We start from the raw sequence: 24,745 nt of genomic DNA, 5'->3' as shown, positions 1-24,745 counted from the left end.
TCTGTCCCTTGCAATGAACTATATCCTCTGCTACACTCTCTCCAGGAAATCGTGTTGGTGATGACCTTACTTGTCATTGTTCTTTGCAGATGAATCCCAGTTTTGGGCTGCACGTAAACCTGAGAGGGCTGTTGTTCAGGTAAGAAGGATAAATAAAATAAAACCTTTCTGTTTAGGAGATCAGTCACACACTGTGAGCAATAGGCAGCGCTAATCTGGGGCTTGGTTGCATAATTTGTGTGAACTATTTATTCATACCTAGCAAAAAGTGCACACCTGCTCCTGGAAATCCCAAACAACACTGTCTTGGATACAGGTATCTATGACATTAAAAGTGCAAACCACTGCTGCTCACATCAAACAACCAACTCAGCAGATTCAGATCCTCTGTAGAGGAGAGCAAATAATACTTGAGGCAGCAGCTACAAAGAGAAAAAAGGGATTGCTGGCTAGTGTTTGTGCAAGTGATTTGTTTTACAGTATAAACACACACCAACAGATGATTGCTCATAATGCAGATCTGATTATATGTCATCAAGAGAGGAGATGGGGCTGTTATTACATTATTTGTTTGCAATGAATGACACTATTAGTGCTACTGGTAGCTATGGCAGGAAACCCAGAGAGCAATCCCAGCACCACTTCTGAAACAGACAAGCCTTGGAATAGATAGTGTGCAAAACAGTCAGGGGCAATTTCTTAAAAAAACCCCAAACATCCAAACCACTCAGTGGTTGCAAAGTGCTTAGGCATCTGCCTGAGCTTAGTTTTCACTGCATGCAGAGTTATACTGAAATCAACAGTGATCCTTGAAAGCATAAATTGTTTACTCAAATACAGCCTGAAAGATGAAAAAGCATTCAGTAAACGCATTTTCCAAAGGCACAAAGTAAAACTGTTTTTATTTTTCAGCAAAATCAATGTAATATTCCAAGATGTGACATCACATGATTAAGGGATTTCCTCTAATTTGCCACTGAAGCAGCAAACTGGAATAGATATTACCCATTCTCCAGCAAATGAGTGCAGTGTATAATTTCCACATGTGGCTGTCAGAACCTGTGTTAGAAGAGAGAGAGAGAGATGGAAAATAATTTAATCTGCCTGCAAAGCTGCCCTTAGGCAAGGCCAGGGGTACAATTTCATGACATCTGTGGCAGAGCCCAATGTGATCCATAGGAGGGATTCCTCTTCAAACCAGCTGCTCTCAGAGCACAACCAGTAAAAATCAAGATATATTGAAATGGCCTTTTAAACAATTCTGTTAGCAAGGGACTTTGAGTTCATGGCATTTTCTTTGTAGTCCACTAAAGGAAAAGTCTCTTAGACTAACCTAAGCCTTACAGAAAAAACAAGACTGTATTAAACTCACAAACAAATGACCTTGGGGCCAGGTGGTCTCATATTTCAAAATAATGAAAGTATAATAGACTAGAATCTTACGGTTTTTATGATAGGAATTCTTTTCAGGATCAGAGTGGAGCACACGGGGATAGGGTATAGGGTAATTTCTTCTTCTGCTTGGAAATAGGACTATTTTAAAAAAAATGTGTATTTATGTAGGCGTGCCTATATACAGATACAAAAGGTTAATAGAAATCAGTAAGTGGTAAGTTGTGTCAAAAGAAGAGCAGAGCATACACGAGGCAGAAAAGCAGCTTAGACCAGCATTAGCCCCTTACACGATGCCCAGGGATATGTGATTTTGAGCACGAAGACCTTGTAATTCCAGCAGCAGGAATGAGAGAGACAAACTGCTGCCCACCTGGTGAGCTTGGCTGTCTGATGGCCACAGTAAAGGTGGGATTTATGGATTTCTGCATTTCCTCTCCCCGTGGTGGACTAACAGAGAGGACTGTCTTGTCTGTCACGGCTTCTCTGGTCCTTGCTTGGTGTGTGCACCTTGCCCACAGATGTGGCACACGTTGTGAAGCAGGGACTTCCCCCTCTCCAGGGACACGGTCCTCTGTGGTCCTGGTGGTGATTCCATCCCTGTAAATTCCTACAGCCTTCCTTAAATTCCCTTCCAGAGCAGGTGCGTAGACAGGCTGTACACTTGATCTGTTCACCTTGTATTTCCTGTGATACATTATAATTGGGTCTTTATTGGCTATTATCCTTCACCTTTGATGCAGTTTTTTTGTGGCACAGCTATCCTGTGGATTCCCATGAATGTTTTTCTTTCACTCTATAGGTACCTGCAATCAGCAGTGATACTGGAGGTTTAAGGTACTGATTCCCAGAGCAGGTGGTCTCACTGTGCTCTCTGTACTGCTACGTATCAACAGCATTGTGTTCATTTAAGGGAAAAGAGAAGGGAGAAAAGGCCAGCAATGCTTATTTTCCCCCCTTTCTACAAATATAAATACTCTTTAGAGCAATTTTCCAGGTCAGTTTTACTCAGTGGTTTGACTGATGCCACAATTTATGTCAAGCTTCTGAAGTAAATGTGGTGTTGCCCAGGCAATCCTGCCCAGCATTCACTGGGTGAGCCCCCACGGGACCAGCCTGAGACGTGTCTGAACTGAAAAATTAAACCCCGGGCTACCTCTGTCTCCTCTGTCTCTCTGTCATGGATGGAGTGGCTCTTATTTCTTCAGCCTGATCAGAAACAAGCTGGTCTAAAATCTACTTTTGAAAACTTCCCTCTGAAGTGTCAGCAAAATGCTACTACATTGATTTAAACAGGTTACAAAAGAAAAGCCATTTTTCTTAAAAATATTAGAGACTTCTGACCTTTAAAAAATAGATAGTTGACACTTTCTCCTGTCACTTTTCCTTGTGAACATGAAAAACTTGTCTCCCTACCATGATTTATTGAACACCAGGGAGTTACAGGGTAATATCTTTTAGCAGATATTGATGTTTCAGAAATGAAATCAAGGACTGACTCTTCTCATCATCTCTTTACTTTGCTGAAGATACACACACGTGTTGTACTGGCCTTACAGAATAAGTGGAAAACCCATTTAATCAACTGAACACTAATAGCAACTCCACACTTAGAGCCAGATAGTGAATGCATCAGTGTTCGAGGGAGATTATCAGGAGGTACCAGTGCTGTGCCTTCCTGTCTTCTCCAAAGTGCATGAAACCATGTTCTCAAACAAATCCCTGCAGGCACGGGAAAAAAATAAAATGCAAATTTCTGCATGGCAGACAGAAGCAAAGGGGATTTTATTTCTCTCGGTGCTTTACCACCATGCCAGCAATCCAGATGAAAGTCTGTGGAGAGTTTGGTAGCATCAAATTAATTGTCCATGTAATGGTTTTAAATTGGTCTCTCTAATCTGAAAAAGCTTGCAATTAGTCTGCAGAATTGGGGCTGATAACAACCAGATCCAACAGACCAAACTACATCATTATAAGAATTGATTTTATAATCAGTACAGTTTGGGGGGGATAGATATCTCCTCATATTCCAACACTAAGAGAGTGTATTATACTCCCTTTAGTTTATTGCCAGCAATGCTGAAAATGCATGAAACTTTGTAGGGTCAAAAAAGAAAAAGGGTCTTTGGAGGAAATGGCAGCTTTCCACAGAAATGTGGTTCCACACAGGCAGAGAGATGGGGCTTAGAACTCAGTGCCCTCCAGCCTCTGGGACAGATGTATCTGCAGCCTCCAGCTTCAAGTATTACTAAATTTTGTCTTTGACTATGAAAGCTTGCAGGGAAGACAGAAAAACGTGTAAAATAGAAACATCCACTCAGACAATGGCACTTTTCCCCCTCAGGCATGATGGGCTCCAGAGGATGTTGAGACCATGCTGGCAGACAGAGATGGATGTTCAGGTGAGGAAGGGACCTTCTCTTTCAGAAATGCTGATATTTCTAAATTGTAACTCCTTCCATGGAAATGGGATAGCAGCATTTATTGCCACTTATCTTTTATTACTGCTCTCTTGGCTTTAGTAGCCAGATAATGATGAATAATTTATTAAAATGACCTGAGCAGATGAAGAAATTAGATTTGAGACAATCATTCAGGAGAGTAGCTGAATGAGGAAGTGCAGCAAATAATTTCTGGGAAAAATCAATAGGCAGACTGTCTTGGACTGGGAGAACATGTGGCTTCCAGAACCCAAAGTCTAGTGTGACAGCCTTTCCAAACAGATCATCCTGAAGCAGATGTTCCCAGACTCTTCAGCAGACAGTTTTGAAATGCTTTAAGGAAGTACACATTCACAACAGTCCTCTGGAGGACAGTTCATTACTAATTCAAATACATTACAGAAACAGGAATATCAAGAATAACAAGTGCCTCAGATAGGCACAATCAAATATTTTAGCTAAGAGAGGAAATTCTAAAAAAAAACCCAACATTTTTACTCCTCAATTTTTACATTAAAAATCTTCTCAGAACACTATTATTCACCAGAGCAAATCATATAGTACATACACCCACTTCAGTGAAAATAAATCTCCATGACTTGACCCATCATAAGACAAATATTAGCATTGCCTAACGTTAAGCCCAATTATGAATATAGACATCATCCAACAGCTGCCAGCACCATGCACTACATCTTTCAAATGTTCTCCTGAAAGGATATAGGTTTCTCTTATTCAGTGTTAAGAGTTCTCCCTGTGAAATATTCTTTTCCAGCATAGAGATTTCCTTGTCTCTTTTCTATTTGCATTCATTCTTCCCTTCCATAAAAGCTACTTACTATTCTTATGTTTTGTGTCTAACTGAAGCCTTGACCCTACAAACTCTTATCCTTGAGCTTTGGCACCAGGCTCAGCTAAGACAGTACCACATAAATGTTTGCATGATTACATATAGCATAACCAGGGAAAAAGGTTATTCTGAAATTAAATCCAAACCTCTGCCGTACAACAGATTGCCAGAGAAAATACATGCACCACCAAGAAACTACTAAATCAAAAGCTTTAAAAACAAGTGTGCAATGAGACTTATTTATCTGATTATGATACCATCATGAGCAGAAAATATTACTGTTAATCCAAAATGTGCGGGTTCTATATTGGAGGATGTGGAGATGACATGGAAACATGGGAATTATGCACAATCCCTAACCCTTTTGCCAAAGACAAAGGCAGTAAAAGGAGCCTGAATCAAAATACCTAGAGTCTTATTTTACAAATAACTGAACAGCTGTCCACTATGAAGCCTTGGAAAATCATATGCTTCCACCTGAGTTACAACCCTTATCAGCAAACACTGCAAGGCTGCACGCAGATAAGAAAGTCTTAACAGGGGGAAGATGCTGTAAAACTTGGGCCAAAATTCACTATAATAGTATGTTTCTGTGTTCGTGTGTGTATGCACACAATATTCCAATAAAAGCAATACAAATAATAAACCCGTGGCCACAGGATGACTCTTACTCACTGAAAGGAGGCAGCAGCTGCCTGTCTTCACATCTCACCCCCTTTACAAGGAGGCTGCTGCCACCACTGCTCTGTAGCCCACTCTGGAGAAGCACTAAACAAACAAACAAACAAACAAACAAAGGCTTTCTGCTCTTGTGGGGCTTTCACAAGGAAATCCTCAGGCTGGACCCAGCCCTTTGATGGGGAGCCCTCAGGAAGAACCATTCCATAGGAATGAGGCAAAACCCTTGAGAACACAGAGGCAATTCTCGGCCCCTTGGGAACAGCCTGTTCCCCCTGTGTCAGAGTATTTTGATCTACCTGGGAGCCCTTCTCCTCCCCACTATCCTGGGTCATATATAATTGGGGCACAGAAGGAAGTTTGACCTCGAGATGATGCAAAAAGCCTTATTGGAATTAGCTCTTCCTTCTTCATCAAGAGAAAAGAGGAATCTTCTCCTCTAGCCACAGCACTAGAGAAAGAGGCTGAAAAATAAATGTGGTTTGAATAAAAAAAAATAACGTTTTCCTTAAAAGTTGCTGTGTCTATTCCTTTGCTGAACAGTATTGTGTATACTTATATTTTTTTTCTGACTTCCTGTACTGATGTAAATAAAATGAAACTTACAGTGTTTTCACAGCATGCAAGCCTGGCAAAACCTTTTTGTATTTCCAGTAAAACCCTTTGAGAAAATACTACTGATAAAGGAGAAAAAAAACTCCTGAAGAGATCCCAAACCATAAAAATTAATATTTGGATCGATCATGCTGATGAAACACACTTAAAAAAGAAATAAATTTAATCTGTAATTTCTGATAAATATCATTGCTTTAGTTGAGACTGAAGATTTCAGATTCTGCAGCAGAAGGAATGAAAATCCATTGGTCTTAAGAGTGGATCTGTATTACATTAACATTCTACATTTTATAGGAGTGCATATTTTCCTTCAATTTTGAGTAAGTGTTTTCTCTAGAAAGCACACAGCTCAATGCGCAGAACACGGAAGTACACAGACTTAAAAACAATCCTTTGACAGCAAATTAGCTCAGATTTAAAAGAATGTTTTTTGCATGTTAAATACTGAATTAAAACTAAAAGAAAAATTATATCCTGTTTCTTTTTCCGCCAGATGGGGGAAAAAGCATGCATTTTTGAATTATTTTAATAGCAAAATGAAGAAACAAATATAACATAATATTATAGAACATGATCATAATTCTCTCTGAAAGATACTTTGTCTTGAAATTACTCAAATTTGGACCAGATCCCTGGACAGAAGGGCATTTTTCTTCCACGTAGAAAGATACAGCAAGCAGAAAGCAACCAGCAGCACCAGCACACACCACGTTCTTCTACACAAATGTAATAGGGTTGCATTTTACTCTTTCCATCAGTTCCAAGATGGCTCTGCAGTGTGGCTCTGGCTAAGAGATTCCCCAAATGAATCCCTTGTGCTGCACATACAGATTATGCAGCACCTTAAGTATGTGGGGTTTTAATTTTTTTCTTTGCCCTGGGGGCTGAATTACTGAAATCATGCAATTGGTACTTCAAAATGGCAGGGTCAGGACAGTGGCAGCTATTTAATTTCAGGACCACACAAAGCCCCACATCAGATGTTCCAGATTTAGTTGATCCTAATGAATTCAAACATACTTGTGCATTTTGATTTTTTTGTGTGGTTTTTTTTTGTGTGTGCGTGTTTGTTTATTGCTGTTGTCTTTTTTCAACTGAAAGACACTTCTAATCAATTTTATAACTTATTTTCAGTTAAACGAATGAACATCTGTGAGCATGCAAGTCCCAAGAAGCCACACAGAGAATATTTATCTATGAGACCTGTTAAAAGAGATTAATGCTACAAAATTACTCCACTTCTCACTTTTTTCTCTGTGTGGTGCTAAAGTCAATTTAGTCAATTTAAGTCACTTTCATCTACTGAAGACTGAGAGGGGCAGAGAAACTCCCGTGGAGTTCAAGTTATGACCTGAACTCAGGACACGACTCTCTCCCATCTATACCTGTGACTCCCCTAGGTAAGTTTTGCTTCATCAGTCAGAGTCCAGAAGGGCAGCACCAGGATGCACACTTATATCCTCCTCCTTAAAGATGTGCAGACAGAGACCTGTTAGGAGAGCTCAGATTTGTCAGCGACTTTGATTACTTAGGAAGGTGCCAAAGGAGAAGAAGGAAGGCCCCTATTAAACAAGGGAGAATGCACTTGATTTTCTTTTGGGTCATATTTAGTTAAAAGTGAGGTAAAAAGACTTTATTGATGTGGACGTCAAAAATCTTCCATTTATCCACAGATGAGGCACAGCAAAGCCAAAGCAATCAAACCTTCCCACAGTGCCCCACAAAGGAGTGTGGACACCCACTGAGACCCCATTTCAAAGTCTGGCCAAAAGAGGCTGCTGCTGCTGACAACCAGCTGTGGCAGCCTTAGCTTGCAATGAATCACCATCTCCTGAGGGCACAGGCTGAGATCCCCCTCTCATGGTATGCTAGCCATCAGCCTACCCATGTGAAAATAAAACATTCATCACAAACATGCGGACTGGATATGAACAAATGACCCAGAAATCGGAGGGGTTCCAAGTCCTATTACCCTCTGCCTGAGCCATTCTCCTGTTGCATGAAACTTGTTGTGACATATTTTGTGTGGGCTGCTGGGTGGGGGTGGAGAACAACCCAAAGCCTACTTCGTCATTTAGTCCTAAAATTATGTATAACTCATTCAACATACAAATAAAAGAAAAAAAACTACCACAAAAGAGGAAAATGTGGTAGCAGGGGAAAAACCTCCTTGTTGCATATTAGGTCTTCATTTGAATTCCAGCATACATCTGAATGAATTATATTTTTTAATTTGTTTAACTATGCTAATAGTCACCACGCACTAGTGGTTTTAGCAGTATTTTCTCTTTATATGTATGACTCAAGAATTGCCATAGCAACTCGCTTCCTAATTAGCCTTCAGTTACTAACAATCAATACAATTAGACAAGGTCAGTGCTAGAGTAAGAGCTGGAGTAAGCTCTACAGATTTTTAAAAAGGCTACTGAGAGTGAATAACAGCAAGAAGAGGAAGAGAGGGCTCCTGGATGGTCTTCCTCAAAGAATGGTGGTCTTCCCCCTAAGAATGATTGCTCTGCCATTACTCACTCTCCTGTGAACCAAAGGAGTCGTGCAAATGAGAGCTTTGCCACTTGAGTGCAGAGAGCTTTCAGCCTGCCAACAGATTCACAAAATACAGGGAATAGAAGAATCCTTATATGTGCAGATAAAAAGACACCTTACTGTCACATTGCTGGGACTGATGTTGACTGCATACCACCAAAATCAAGAACAAATATGTCCCAGATATTTATCAATATGAAATCAATCTCTCTATGTGGGAAAGGTGCCTGAAACCTGGAGACTGTCCAGTTCACAGGAAGGTGCTGCCTGGGAGTTAAGCCTGTGCAGTGCTTAGCTGAGATCCCATTAGGAGGCCCTCCCTCTGGAGATCAGAGTGATTGCCCACTGCTGACACAATTCCCCCTTCATTTTTACAGCCTGTTTCAGCTGTTAACATGTTATCTGTTAGCCTGAAAGCACAGTGCCTGGCAGCACAGTAGGATGGAAATATAATGTGCTATTCAGAGCTGCTCTAGGTCCTGGGAATACAAAACAGGATCCTTGGTACTGACAGATGAAGGCTCATGAAAAGCCACTTTACTTGTTAGTGTGTTTAGGTCTGCTACCAAGAAACACAGGCAAAATCGAGCTTATTTTTAAATAAACAGTTTGTGTTGTCAATTATGCCTGGGCACATGGCTGTCGCAGATGAACTGAAATCCATTTACATTCCTCTGTAGAAATTCATTGCCTCTTGGCTCTGTCCTCTGTTCCTCCCTGGAGGTTACTCCTCTGCTGCCCTCCAGTCTCAGTTCATAGCACTGGGTCCCCCAACAGAGGGTCAGGATCAGGGAATGGAGGAGCCAGGATGTGGCACATGGTGAAAATGTAATGACAAAACAGTCTGGACAGTGCTGTGTGAGGGCACTTCAAGTCATGAGTTTTGAGGCAATATGTCTTGACCTTCCTCTGCACAGGATGTCTCAAAAAAGGATGAAAGGGTTTTAAGCTTAAAAAGGCAGCTTTTATTAGAATATCAACTAGGATAATTAACTTTAAAGCAGAAGAACCTTACAGGATATTGGAAGAGAACTGGGAAGATTTTATATCCTCCCTACCCTGACATCCAGTGCCATTGGAGGATTGGAGTTCACAGAATCATAGGATAGTCCAGGTTGAAAGGGACTTTTCAAGGTCATCCATTCCCAGATGGACTACTAGAGCAGGTTGCCAGAACAACCTGACTTTGAATGTTGCTGGGGATGGCTCATCCACCACATCTCTGGGCAACACATTCCAGTGGTTCAGCACCCAAACAGTAAAAAGTTTCTTGCTTATATGTAATCTAAATCAACCCTCTTTTAGTTTAAAACCACTACTCCTTGTCCTGTTGCAAAAGGCACTGGTGGAAAGTTTGTCCCCCTCTTTTGTGCAGTCCATCTCTAAACACTGAAGGGCCAAGTTCCTCTATGGCTTGTTCCCAGTGGCAGTAAGCTATGCTCAGATCTCCTGTAAATCCTGTCCATGACCCTGGGGCTGCTCCCTGCTCCCCAGGGCAGACCTTGAGTGACACATATCCATCTCTGGGCTCTCACTCTCCTACCACTTGCAGCCCCTCAAAGTTGCAAAGCCCCTTTATCCCACAAAGGAAATACCCAACGCCAGGGTATCCCCCAGGGAGCTCTGCTGCTGCCAGCTCTCCTAAAGTGCCTCATCTAATTGGAAACAGAAATAATAAATAAGCACGTTCTTTTCACTGCATCGTGCTCACCCATTCTCACAGCATACATGGGAAAAGCATAAATCTTAAAAATCCAGCACAAGAAGCCTTAAAAGTGTGGGGAATAAAGATGAAAATCATCACTATGAAAACCTAATTCCAAATAAAAGATAAGATTGACAAAGGGATTAGACATGTCTAATGAGCACCTTCACTTCATAATTACACTAGAAAGGATAAACATTCCCAGATAAAGATGTAAATCTTTGTATTCTTGAGCAGAAAAGCAAGACAGAAGTAAACAATGCTTCCAAATAACCAAAACCGGTTTAATTCTGTCCCCAAATGAAATTCTGCATTATTCCTGCTTTTAGTGAGGCAACTTCTAAGCACAAGACAAAATGGAGAAACCATTCCTGGTGTTTGTGCTGAGAAACCTCCTATTTATTATGTGCATTTCTTCTCCTCAGAGGAGGAAGTACCCTATGAGGTGGACAAAATATATTCTCCATGTGAATGAACTATTCCGTAACTGTTCCAGAAATGTTCTCTTGAACATCCTCCTTCAGAAAGTGACATCAGCAGCTCTCAGAGGCGAGGTTCTGAACTGGGAAAGTCAAAAGCCCGTCCCTGTCCCCAGCTCCCAGTCTTCTGCTGACTACTCTGGGAAATTTACAGACACCAAGAGTTCTCTGGCTTTCTGCATTTCTCTCACAACCATTTGTAATTTCCATCTGTGGTGTTGGCTCCCCAAACATTCAAAATATTTTCTGGCTTAGTATCTGTCTACCATTCTAAATCCTGGCAATTTAAATGTTTCCCAGACTACTCTCTATGTATATACCACCACACATGCACGTATTTAAGTACATAAGTATATATACTCTGCCATGTGGTGAATAGTTTAGTCACAAAAGGTACTTATTTTTAAAGAATCATATACATATATGGAAGTCTTCATCCAAAACAGGTTCCTGCTCTAGAAATCAAAACAAATATTCACAGTATTTTGTGAGCAAATTGTTCTTGGCTTGGTCACAAAACAATGGGCAAAATGAATGTCTGGTTTTACACCTGGGATGAATTAGGGCCAGCAGAGCTTTGATGGAAAAATCAAAATGCAGCTCACTAATAATGATAAAATGCTCAGTTTCCTCTCCACTGAGAAAAGGAGCCATCAAACTAATGATTAAATCCACATCAATCATTTGGCATAATAAAAATAAAGGCTGTGCAATATAATGTTGTCAGAGAATCAACATCTCCTGCTTAGAAAATAAATGTCTTGACTTCATCTCAACATTTGTTTTCCATAAATGCTGAGGGTTATATCAGCATTTGTATAGCAATGGGAAACACTGCTTCATTGCAATATGTCAATTCCACTAGCATTATTCCTAAAATAAACAGAAAAGCTGGATAAAATTAATATGGGAAGATGTTCCTGAAATCCTCCTAAAATTGAATTGCCATTTCCAAGCTGGTGCCAGACTTCCTTCCACAAACAATATTTAGTAGTGGCAACAATAAATACTGAGGCAAATCCCATTTAGAGCAAATTGGGCACAATTTCAAGGAGGTCTCACCTTTTGCATTCACTCACTGGTACAGTTATAATACATTCAACAAGATTAACAGAAAAAAGTCCTACAAAAACCTTTTTTATAGTTAGAAAATACTTAGTTTTTTCTCTTTTTTCTTAAAAACTAAATTTTGTATTTACAGTTCTGTTTTCAAGTCAGTACATTTTAATTCTGAATTCTATTGAGAAATTAGGGAGTTAACATGTAACTAGCACACAAAAGGGAACATTTTTTTGTAAATTATTTAGGGATATTAGAATGAATATACTGATTTTATCAAGAAAAAGATAATTATTTAATTCAGAACAATATTCTGGCACATCACATGAGACAAAACATATATTTTTTCATGTATGAATGATGAATTATATTTGATAATATAAAATAAAAATATAACTGGCAATTCCGAGTTCTTAGTTCTGTGGTATATGCAAATAAATTTAATAAATGTACCACTCAGACACCTTAAGAATTATTTTATGTTAATTAGTAAATATGTATTTTTATATTTACAAAGTTACTTAGATAGTAACTTGTTCTACCTTGAAAGCACATGAATCTCATAATAAAATACAACTTGAAACTTTCTTTTTTTCCAAATAGAGTGAATCCTCTGGAGGAAAGAGATGAAAACTGAAGAAGTGACAGATTTTGGGGGAAAAGTTTTGATTTTGCCAGCATCCATCCTTCCCTCTTGGGACAAAAAACCCGCCCAAAAGCACCTGAGGTGAATGTCAAAAAGCTGTCCAGAAAGCAGACATAGCAGCCTCCTCAGCATGCAGTGAACATACCCACGGGAGACAAGAAGAAAGATTATGGGATTAATTCTGCACCACAGGACGGCCATCAATTCTGAGGCTCCTTGCTAGGTTTGCCAGTCACAATAATCAGCTTCATGCCTCTAATGCAAGGACCTGGAGTGGGGCTGCCTTGCAAAACTTAATGATCCAGAGGAAGGAAATTTCTCCGTGTGATGCCGAACCTCCAGCCCGCCTGGCACAGCTTCCTGCTCTGGTGATGGCAGGGGAAGCCCAGCAAACTGTCTAGGAACAGGGCAAGCCAACTGAGAAATAATCTTACTAACTGGAAAAAAGCCTCGGTAATTCACAGCACTTTTAATTGCAGGGGTGTATTTTGTGTTTTTTTTTTTTTAAATTTATTTTATTTTGTTTGTTTTTTATTTTTGACCACTGGGCTGAGACCTTCTTTAAGAACTGCGCATTCCACCCTCAAATCTCATTTTGGATGGATGATGCTACTTGAGAGCCTACATTTGTACAAGCAAAAAGGCTATCTTAATTTAGCATGCACTTAATTTTATCTGTTTTGTTAGCATGGAGGAAGGCAGAAGAACACTGGATAAAAGTTTTTGCCTAAAAGAGAGTGGGAACTCACACAAGCTTTTGCCCACGTTTCATGTTCTATGAATTCAGGTAATCTGAACAGTATGTCACTGGGGAGAGGTATTAAAGCATTTAGCATACATTCAGACAAGCTGGTTCCCCTTTTTTCTCTATCTCTGTCTAGACAGCCGTAAAACAGGGACCTGAAATGATGTGCAAGATGATTCTCCCATTAAATACTTCAGTCTTTAATGCTGGCTTCACATCGATGCAGTTAACAAATAAAGATTCTGCTAACAGTTCATTACCACAAAGCTCATTCTTGCTCAACAAAAGCAAGTAATGACAAAATGTATTTTCTTTCTAAATTTATTTTATCAAAGAAAGCAAGCATCAAGATACTAAGCCACATAGAAAGAATTATGGAATATTTCTTTCTTGTGCTCTGATGTGTTTCAATTAAAATATGCAAATATTAGCGTGTTTTTCTGGGACTTTTTGAATAGAAAATTTAGAAAATGTTGATATGGACACTATTAATTGATTTTACATTTTCTAGCTTCTTTTTCTAAGAGTTTTTACTTTATTTATAATTTTCTTCCACCCAAGCATTAGCAAAAGACTGAGATCAGATTACCTTTCCCTGAAATATAGAAAAACTGTAATTAAATCTCTGCTCTTTGACATCGGCATAACTGACATGGATAATAAATTTCTCCTTCAGTTTTTGTAATTGTGCAAGGGATGACAACAGCAACTGCAAGTGGAAGATCTCTTCAACAGATAAACTTCGGCAGGGAAAAGCAGAATACCAAGTGATGATACAGCAAAAGGTTTATAGATTATAATAATGCCACCCTGTCTTTGTTCACTGCTTATTGTGTCTAGAATTCTGAATTTCTTTGCCTATGTTGGTTACTTGCCTTAATGTTTTTGAACAGTAGTTCTCTGTTCCCTGAGAGAAAATGCATAGACTAATTTAAATGCATTATGTAGCATACTTATTTTGAAGGCCTGCCCTTAAGATGCAGGAAGTTACACAGAAGTTCCTATAATGTAAATTAGAATTTAATATCCATAGAGTTGCACCTTGAGAATATATCCTGGAGTATTTGCTACCAAAGGATGACTTTTACCTTATTCAGCATGTCTTTTGGTACACAGAATGGTCTGTGTACCACCTTCACCTTAAGGATGTAAATAAATACTTTTATAAGCATGCACTATTTAACTTATATATCACAGCAGATCCCAAAAATCCATGTTTTTCCTCTTGCAAAAAAAATAAATAGCAGGTTAATCCAAACGATGTAATGAAAGGTAGAAAGCAACTCCTGCCTAGATACAATTTCCAAATGCTTTGGCTACACTGAATCCTAACAATTTTCTCAAGATAGCTTTAATGAACTTATCTAAGACCACTCTTTTGCATATCAAAGGAGGCAGCATACAATACAAGAGAAACTGGAGAAGCTGTGAATGCTGAACAGCTTTCTTGGTAGCAGAAGACACAGAATGCCCATCCTTAGGTGATCCTGCAATTCCTGCCTCCCTACCTTCCCTCCTATGTCTTTGGGATCTACGCTGAAAAGTGACACAGAGCCAGGAGCAAGGGCTTAATGAAGCTGATTTTAGGAGCACTTGGGAGGGGTTGGCCACTTGCTAGCCCAGGCAGCCTGATGGCTACTGCTGAAGAAGGTCTGGATGGTGAATGCATGAATTTGCCAGGATGCTGTAACTTGCTAAAGAAAGTGAAGTCTTTGCATTATGCCAAATTTTCTAGGTGAGACTTATAACCAAGCCAAGAATTCTGGTCCTTTCCCAGCCATAGAAAGAGAGACACCCCTTGATTCAAAATTCTGTCTTCTGGTCTCCGTTGCCTGCAAGTAACTCCTCTGAGTTTAGATAAAACATAAAAGGTAACTCAGTGTGATCTAAACGAGCCAAAGGAAAGTGTGACTCACCTTTTAGCCTACAGGGGCAAACAGGAGAGATTTTAGCATCATCCATCAGGTTGGTTGTTGCTTATGAAATAAGTTGGTGCTTGTGTATCTAGGTCACAGAGCAGCAGCGTTTGTCCTTAGGAGCTATCACTGGATCCACAGTCTCAGCAAAGAGAAAACCAGAAAATCTTGAATGCACTAAGAAATTGAGTAAATACATGATTCAGGGCCATTTTTCTCTACAAATTTGTGAGGAAGCAAGCAGTAGATAGCTGCTGTCTTCCACGGACAGAAAACTTTTGCTTCCAAGAGTGTCAGCTCTGGTGAATTCCCTCAACCCTAAAAGCTTTAGCTTTCCATGATCTCCAGGGCTCATTAAGGGTTTAGCTCATCAAGCTCTGTTATCCATCCCATGGTTCATGGTCTTAAAATGGGACTTTGCCAGTATCTGTTAAAGAAATGCCTCCCTCCAATTACTGCAAAATAAAAACAAGGCCAGTAATGGTGTTTTTTCCCTAGGTGACATCTTCTAGTTCAAGAAGTACTTCATCCTCACGGCTGAGTTGCCTAAGGCTGCACACAGGATGGGTTTGAGAGCAAATGATGAACCAAAGCATTATGTTTTAGTTTGAACCCTTCAAAAAGAACAAATAACTGATGATGGATTTTCAAGGGGATTGTGCCTCAGGGTACAGACATGAAGCCTCTTTTGTTGGCACAGGGTAACACAATCAGACTAAACTTCCTATAAATATGATGCCCGAATCAGGCCTTGTTGGATCGAGATTCACAAATCTACTTTGCCACCTTGTAATAACAGCAGGAAACTCAGCAACAGAAAAAGAGAGACTTAGTGTTGCCTCTGACTGTCTCTACTGCAAATTAAGCTCTTTCTGTGCGGGTTGAGGATGACATAGCTGCTGCAGAGCATGCCAGATTGATTTTGCCAGGTATGTGCCTGCATGGGACTGCTTTTTAATTTAGTAACTGGAGCGTTAATTAGTTCTGGGACAGTAAACAAGTTGGGTAAGCAGAAGTCCAGAAGAAGTGCCACGTTCCAGTTGACTAAGACCTAGGAGCAGACTAAACATGTAGCAAAAATAACCAGTCTGCTTTTCTGAACACCTATTGGCTAAATTAGCATGAAGCCAGAGTTGTGCAGGAGTTGGAGAGCTGCTGGCAACAAGATGACAAGGCTGTTCCTCAGACCTGTGGGATTCTGAGAGAATTTTCTGTAGAAAAATTCAAGTTCCATGTCTAGCAAGAGAAGTCTCTGATAATTAGAGCCCATAAGTTTATTTCATAACTTTGAACATTTTATTTAAGAAGAAAAGATCCTTCTCCCAGAACATACTTCTCGGAAACTTGTTGCACCATATTAAACAACAACAAAACAAAACAATAAAAACCAAAAAAAAATGAACCAAAAGCCCCCTAAAAGTCCAACAAAAAAAGAAAAAAAAACCCAACAAAAAAAAAAATCAGATGAAACCCAAAAGATTTGTCTTGGTAACTAAAACTGGAGCTTCACCAGGGAGCTCAGATCAACATTTCCAAGTTACACTAGTTTTTCCACTATGAATCATGGTCATTAGTGTCCATTCTGGAAAGTCCTTGGACAGTCCAAATAGAAAATAAATGAGACCTTGCCTGGATACTCTGACTGAGAAGTATTTGACATTTTTTGGCAAAATACATCTATTTAAAGGTAATTTGAATGTTTGGGAAGATACTAAAATGCATAGCGAAAACAGGAAAATATCAAGGAATTATTTTTCTTTGAAAACCAGAAAATTCAAAAGCCTTAATTAAATTTGAAGGGAAATATAACAGAGTTAGGATTCTTAGGGAGGACTCATCTACAATTTAACCTAGAATCACAGAATCATTAAGGTTGGAAAAGGCAGATATTTCACAGGGTATTCTAAGTTGGGAGGATCCCCCAAGGATCACTGAGACTCCAAAATCATCAAGTCCAACCTTTGATCAAACACCACTGTGCCAAGTAAACCAGTTTTTCCTGAACATCTTCAGGGGTTGTGACTCCACCACTTCCATGGGCAGCCTGTTCCAATGCCTTAAAGCCTTTTCTGGAAATTCTGAAATTCTCCCTGCTCCAACCTTGACCTCCTCTGGCACAGCTTGAGGTCATTTCCTCTTGTCCTGTTTGCTTGGGATAAGAGGCTGAGCCCCACCTGGCTACAAACTCCTTTCAGGAGATGTTCTAAGGATAACCAGTCTTTTTGTTAAAAGCTGAGGCAAAGAAAGCATTAAGTACCTCAGTGTTTTCCTCATCCTTGGTGCCAGTGTTTCCACCTGGGTCCACTAAAGGAATGTGACATTCCATAGCCCTTCTTTTATTGTAAATATATTTATAAAACCCCTTTTATTACCTTTCAGAGCAGTGGCCAGATTGAACTCTAATTGAGCTTTTGCCTTTCTAATTTTCTCTCTATATAACCTAACAACATCCTTGTATACTTCCTGAGTTCCCTATCCTTTCCAAAGGTCATAAAACTTATTTTTCCCCTGGATTCCTGAGAAAGCTCCATGTTAGCCAAGTTGGTCTTCTTCCCCAACAACTCATCTTTTAGCATGTAAGGACATTACTTCTGTGCCTTTAAGATCTCCTTCTTGAAGTATGTCCAGCCTTTCTGAACTTATTTCTAATTCAGGACTCTTTCCCAAAGTACTCTCTGAACCAGTGTCCTAAACAGGTCAAAGTCTGCTATGACCAAGACAGCCTCTGACCAACTTGTAATCAACTGCTTCATCCCCTATGGGTGATTCCAAAGACCACCATTTCCCTCCAAATTCTGGGCTTTAACACCTACCCTATCCTCAGAAACACACTTAGGAATGATGTATTAGCGATGAAAATCACGAGTACAGCTAAGCTGGACTGCAGAAGATACTGTTTTTCTTCAGTAACACATTCAGGAAATATTGTCACTCTTCATTTTTAGACTACTCAGTTCTAGGGGAGCACACAAACTACATTGAAGTGCCTCATTTGTATACATCAGTCCATCCACATTTTACCATATGGAGGTATCACATCATTAATAGCTGTTTTCCTTAAATAGGCTACAGTTTGCTTAATCTTTCTTTCTGTGCATGATCTTGCAAGAGTAAAAAGGCTTTGATACAAAGGCTGTGTTTTTATATGCAAATCTATTATTTGCTTACCCACTTTTTTTGTCTCTACATTATCATGAATTTCTGATGAATGTTTTATGGGTTAGGTTTAGGATTTGTGAGCTATCTCAAATTTTATCTGTTTGCTATATCATCTGCAAATACCACAGTTTTGTTGATGTTGATTGGTCTCATTTACATATTTATCACACTTTCATTTCAAGGATGTTTTGCTATAAACTGACTGTCCCCATTTCTCCTTCATGTACTACTAGTAGATGGATGTATTTTCAAATTGAGCCCATTTCCATATATTTTTTTTTTTTGGTTAACAATAAATCACCACTTAGAAATATCCCATTCAATGCCTTCATACACATCTGACATATGGTTTCTGAGTAATTAAAGATAACAGAAGCAGTTCACAATGCACTTTTCAACCCATTTCACAGTCCAAAGTGCTCAATGATTTTCCATAAGGACTAGGCTAAAAGGAGCCCTCACCACCTTCTTGCTAAATCCCTTATTTATGCAAGAGTACGAGGGAGAAGTGTAGAAACGATGCAGAGAAATGTTCTTTGGAGTTTTCCCATTATACACGCAGTACTGAAAAAGATACTACATTTTAAGTACATTTCCCCACTCCCAGTCAGACTGCTCTTGGGTGAGCAGCCTGTTTGTGATCCTCTCCTATCAGGGTGTAAGTGCTGTTCTGTTTCTAAGCAAAATGTGATTTGCCCATATAGGAAATATTTCGGAAAAATCATACACGAGGCAGAATAGTTCAGGTTGGACAGTGAGGGTTATAATTTCTGGTGCTAGAACCAGCTAAGCAGTAGATTTTCTATTGTTAAAGAGAAGTAGGAAACATATTACCAAGGGTTTTCCCTTCCAGTGGTGGAGCTGCAATACCTCCACAATAGCGTACTAATGAATGTAAGATACATCTGTTCATCAAAGGTGCTCACAATTGTATCTCCAGGCTGATCACTAAAATTCACAGAAATGAGCTGCTTACACTCTTTGTGTACGAAGATTTTTTAGATCTATCTCTCGTAAGAAACTTCTCTCACACATCCTGCCAGCTTCCTCTGAACATGCACAAAACAATCCTATTTATTCCTTGGTGAAAAGAGAATTAGCTGACCAGGAATTAGCTTAACAGGAGCTCTTTCCTCTGTTTCATTCCAAAACCCGCAAAATAATCAGTTTGCTGTGATCTTCTGCTAAGGCACTGTATTTATTAAGTGCAATGACACTCCATGCTCAACCAGCCCTTTGACTGAAGACTGTCTGATTGCTGATATGAAAATGTATTTATGACAACATTGTTCTGGAAGGTGTCAATGAAAAAGCAGTCAATTTTTTTTTAAACAGAAAGATAAAATAATATGAAGCTCAGTGACAAGGACTTGCTCACAGGCTGTAAAAGGAGATGCAATCAGAAAATGCTGCTTGGAGTAAAATAGTTGTTTCCTAGTAAATATTGACGAAATACGTACATTTTCTCTAGGTCAACAAGTCCTGCAAAAGCTCCTTTGGGAATGACTCTCATCTTGGTGAGGACAAATCTCCTGAAAATAGAGAAAATGGGGTGATTATTTACTATTCACAACACAGAACTCTGCAATAAGTAGCCTTGCCAGCACAGGAGAGGCCTTTCTCACAGGCACAAGAATGGTCTCCAGCCTGAAGGCTTTGGAATCTAAAAACAGCTGTAACATCCAAAACTACAGCACATCCCTGGGGCTCCTCAGGGGAAAAAACATTCATCAGTAGTTGCCATTTCCCTGTTTGCTTCAGGAAGAAATCCAGACTTGCAGCTTCTCTGTTTGCTGAGAGGGAGCAGCATCTTTCCCATCTCAACTGCTCTTCTGAGTGATGCTCAAGCACAGGATGAAGCATCCCTGTGGAGTCAGACTGGGATGAGGTGTTTACTCAAGGTTGTCAAGTGGTCCATCCATGCTCATGGAGGAAAATTCCTTAACCTGAGGCAGAGATAATTGAAGGAATCAGCCACTGTCTCCCATCATTGCAACTTTAATACCTTTATGGCTTCTCACAATACCTCTTCTAATTAGCTCATAATGTGCCACAAATTTGGGCTTTGGAATACTCAATCAGACATTCACCAGGACAACATTTTTATAATTTTTAAAGGTCACAGAACATGGTTTATGAAGAAAACACATTTGAAATACCATGTAAGCCTTTTTGTTAACCTGGAGTCATCTCCTTTAGTCACAATAAACAAAAAGGACTAGAAAACTTCTAATGGCACTCAGCAAATGATAATGATATATAGGGTTTCTAGAGCTCCTCAGATAAATAAGATGTTATCTGCATGATTGTTTTCTTTCACACATAGAATAATTGATAAGAAGCTAGCATGAACAAAGGCATATATTAACATGACCTGCTCATCACAAGACATCAGATAATATTGGTTGCATTAAGAGACAGTTGTTAAAAAGTATTTTTTCTTATTTAAAATACCCCACTTACCCCAGTTACACATATGAACATGTTACATACATACATCACACCCTGTGATTCAATTTCTCAGTCTATTTTCTGTGGAAATTGAGATGATTTTTTTTTTCATTACCATGGAAGTCTTTTTTCCGGTAAACATATCTGCCAGACCACCCCTAATTTTCATCATTTCAGAACTGGTTATGCATGGCTGTTTGGGATCACCTTTCAGCTCATATGCTGCCTCATTATAAGGTCTGCAGGAGGACGGAAATGGGAACTCAGCCTGGTATTACCTGCTGTGTAGTCCTGCAAATTTTAACATAATGCCTCAAAACTAGAGACTTACTTCCTTACCATTCACATAAAGTATTAACACATCCCCATCCGTGTTTTATTTCTGAGAATTTTCATGGGAAATTATCAAGTTTTAATCAAAATTTTAGGGGAAAAAAATTATTATTCTGTCAGAGTACCAATGTGACAAGTTCACATTTTTAAATGGTACATCTTTAATAGAATCTAGCCCCTCATGAGTTAATATTTACTTAAGCAGGACAAAGTCAATGCACGCCTCACCTAGTTCTAGAGAACTAGAGTGAACTTGGTTCCACAAATTTTTTTAAACATTGAACTTTATGGTATTCTCAGTTGTGAAAGATGATGAAGTCGACTTGGTATTTCATTATTCTTGTACTATCGTTAATGCAAATCAGAAAAAGCTTCAACACACTGTCACACAAGAATTACAGTATTGAGATCATTATGCAAATGTTAGAAGGATAAAAGAGCTTCCAGAAAAGGCCTAACCTGGATTAGGCAATTTGTAAAACCCGACTGAAAACAGGGCTGGTGTAATGCATGCAAAGCTGTGGCTGTGCTTCAGAGTGGATGGGTACAATGGATCCTTGCAGAACACCCAGCAGGCTTAGTGCTACAAAGCCCAACCATCAGGAAACCCTTTAACTTTGATCTGCTTTGAAATCTCTCTCAAACTCTGCTTTGTAGAAATGCATGCCTAATTTCTGAGTCCTAGAAAAAGGGCTTTGTCTGAAAAGCCACCTATCATTTTTTCATGTCAATGTGCTAAAATGAATCCTTTCTGTGCAGGCACAGGTCATCGGGACATTTGCAATTTTTAATTAAACACTGGCCTATGCTGTGCTTCACCACAACAAGAAATTGCAGTCTGATACAGAAACTAATGAAAAGAGGGGAATCTCATTCACAGATGGGGCCAACGATATGAGAAAAGCCACATCTGCATAGAACTAAAAATCAGACCTTGAATTTCTTTGTTGAAGACCCTGGTATCCTGTGTTAATAAGGTGCCAGAATTCAGGATCCATGTGTCTAATGCCCTGAAGCAGTTAAAACAGAATTTAAGTTTAATAGCTGAAATCTCATATTCCACTTAAAAAAAATTAAGGTTAATTGTTTTTAAACATCTCTGAGCAAGCTATATAAAGTCAGACTTATAGGCATAACTAACAGTGAAAATTAGAATCAGTTACTCGTTGAATTATCAGCTGTATAATGAATAGAATCTATTATAACTAGCCAAATTGTCTAGTGTCAATAAATCCCACCAATTAGTCTCCAAGAATCAATCTGTACTTAACATGAGATACTGGCTGTGCAGTACCAATTCTTTCTGAGGTACATGGAGAAATAAATGGAAAGCATTTCCCAGGTTTTGTTTCTGGTGCTATTTTAGGGTCAAATAAATGAATACAGCCCAAGTTTGCTAAAGCATATTTCATGTCAAGAGACGCAAGTAAAGAAAAGCCTCCTCTAAAAAACGTGTGCTTAAGAGAGAGATGCAATATTTGGTCCTAAAAATTTATGTTGGTGCTTATGTATCAGCAAGGAAAGTACTGAAAGGCCTAAACATTCAGTGAACAGTGTGGAATTGAAAACCCAGAGGCAGGTGCCCAACACAAGGCATGAGAAAGTCCTGGAAAGGACTCCAGCGCTGGAGCCACCCAAAACTTAACAAATGACACAGCAGGAAGCATGGAAAAGGAAGCAAGTGGTTACATGGTTATCCTGCACTGTGTGAAGGCAATATACATAGCTGGAAATAGAAAAATGGCAATATTAACTACTGTTATTCACGATGTAAAAGGATAGTCTGGCCCATTGCTTCAATACATGCCCTGATGTCCAGAAGAGGTTTCTAAATCCTGACTTAAGTATCTGTTGAAAGTTATTATTGAAGAGTTTTTTGGTAGGGACTGAAGCTGTTGGCTTCAGTTATACAATCACACTAGTACTTTTTATGTTTCTCTGGACTGAACATGCAAAAGTCCCCTTTTCAATTTCTCACTTTTAATTGCTTTACATATCTCTTTATTATATAATTTTTGTTTGTCTCATGAATGGGTGTGAGTAAACTCCTCTGTTATGAAGCTACTAAAAATGTTGCTACTTAAAGCTAGACCTGTCAGGACGAGGAGAGAACTATCTCCTGTAGATTTGTTTATTTATAAATCAAAACCTGATGTTTAAAACAGTGGCATCTTGGTTAATATGAAGCCACTGACACAGATGACTTGTACTTTATACTCCAATGAAGAACTAACAATAGAAATGCATCTTGTCTCTGTATGGCTGTGTCCAGTATCACAGAAATATCATAGTGACAAATTAATCTCAAAGCCTATAGGGGACATGATGCAAAGAACAGAAATTAGCAGGTACTGCTAAAATGTTCCTGAATAACCCTCTAACATTTCCAGTTATGATGAGATTTATTGATCTTTTCTTAAAATAGAGTCTTCTTCAGCTGAAGTAGTTCAGACAGGCAGAGTATAAGACATGTAGAAAAAAAAACCTTCAGAAAAATTAATGTTCTCTCATCCAGCCCCACATGATTCCAGTGATAGAAAGGAGATTGACCTCATCACAAAAGAATGGAGAACTGGATGTCATTATTCAAATATCTCAAGGTATGGGTGATTAAAAAGACTTGTTAAATTAGAAGATTAAAAAAGTGGACCTATACAGCTCATTTCCGCTAATTGTCTCCGAAAAAAAAGATGCAAAGGAAACGTGAGAAGTAAAGCCAATGTAAGTTCACTGTGTTTGTGAGGTTAGCCATTTATGTTCAGAATGGTGTATTTTACATATTCCTCAAATGAATTCTCAGACCCTGGTCCCACAAGTTTTTCTTGAACAATTAATAAGGCGCTCTTTGGCATAAATTTTCCACCAGAACTTGCTCCCACACTGCTTTGGTCTCCCCTCCTCCCAGCCCCCTTCCTTGGCAAAGGCCTCTCCCTGCCACTGGCAATAACTTTGCACAACAAAGAACTGCACTGATTATCAGAAATTAGACTGGTTATAAAAAAAAGTAAAAAATAATTCTGCATCATAAAGCCTGGCTGAATTTAGGTCTTTCAAAACACTCGTTAAAACCCATTTCTTAGATCTACTTAAGTTACACACAGTTAATCAGAAAACTGTGTGCATTGCAGAATTATCTTCCCTACCTCATGTAAATTACAAATTCTTGATGTTAAAATGAACTATATCAAGCAGATACTATAAACTTTATAACTTAAAGACCAAAGGAAAATAAAATAAAAAGCCAAAAAGATTCAGTGACCATAATGCTAAATCACCAACTTTGGTTCCAAAGAAATAAATGTGATAGGATTTTGAAGAACATTTTTACTTTAATCTCCGAGCTAATAGACTGATGCTATCAACTTCTAATCCTCTGCAGCAATGTGCATTTTGTCAAACAAAGATTTACAGTGAAATTTAATTTACTCTCTGTAAATCTTTTTGGTTGTTTCTTTGTTGTCCTTTTTTTTGTTTTTTGCTTCTTGCTTTGGAGATGTGCTGGAGGTTCCAGCACAAGCAACAGATGAATTTTTGCTTTACGTCAGGGGAAGACAAAGTGATTCTATGACCTATTTAACATGCTCTTGATTAAACGCACAAATCAACAAGATCTTGCATCCTGCTGGGGTTTTTTTTCTGTTTTGGCTTGATTAGTCAATACAACAGTGAAGGACTATTTTGCTTTTCATGCTGTAATAAGAGACAAATAGATACTGCAGACCTCATCCCAGA

General features: G+C 39.0%; 1 protein-coding gene across 4 annotated transcripts in view; it reads right to left on the bottom strand.

Moving 5' to 3' along the window:
* Nucleotides 1–24,745, bottom strand: part of FSHR (follicle stimulating hormone receptor) — a 78,367-nt gene that overhangs the window by 29,710 nt on the left and 23,912 nt on the right. For all 4 annotated transcript variants that reach the window (XM_014883248.2, XM_088161033.1, XM_088161030.1 and 1 more), the window contains exon 2: nucleotides 19,690–19,761. In XM_014883248.2, coding sequence (XP_014738734.1) covers nucleotides 19,690–19,761 — 72 coding nt within the window. The remainder of the gene's footprint in view (nucleotides 1–19,689; nucleotides 19,762–24,745) is intronic.

Source organism: Sturnus vulgaris, chromosome 3 (genome assembly GCF_052056855.1).
Source record: "Sturnus vulgaris isolate bStuVul1 chromosome 3, bStuVul1.hap1, whole genome shotgun sequence".
Taxonomy (NCBI): domain Eukaryota; kingdom Metazoa; phylum Chordata; class Aves; order Passeriformes; family Sturnidae; genus Sturnus; species Sturnus vulgaris.
The sequence above is the reverse complement of the archived record's forward strand: the minus strand, read 5'-3'. Positions and strand labels throughout refer to the sequence as shown.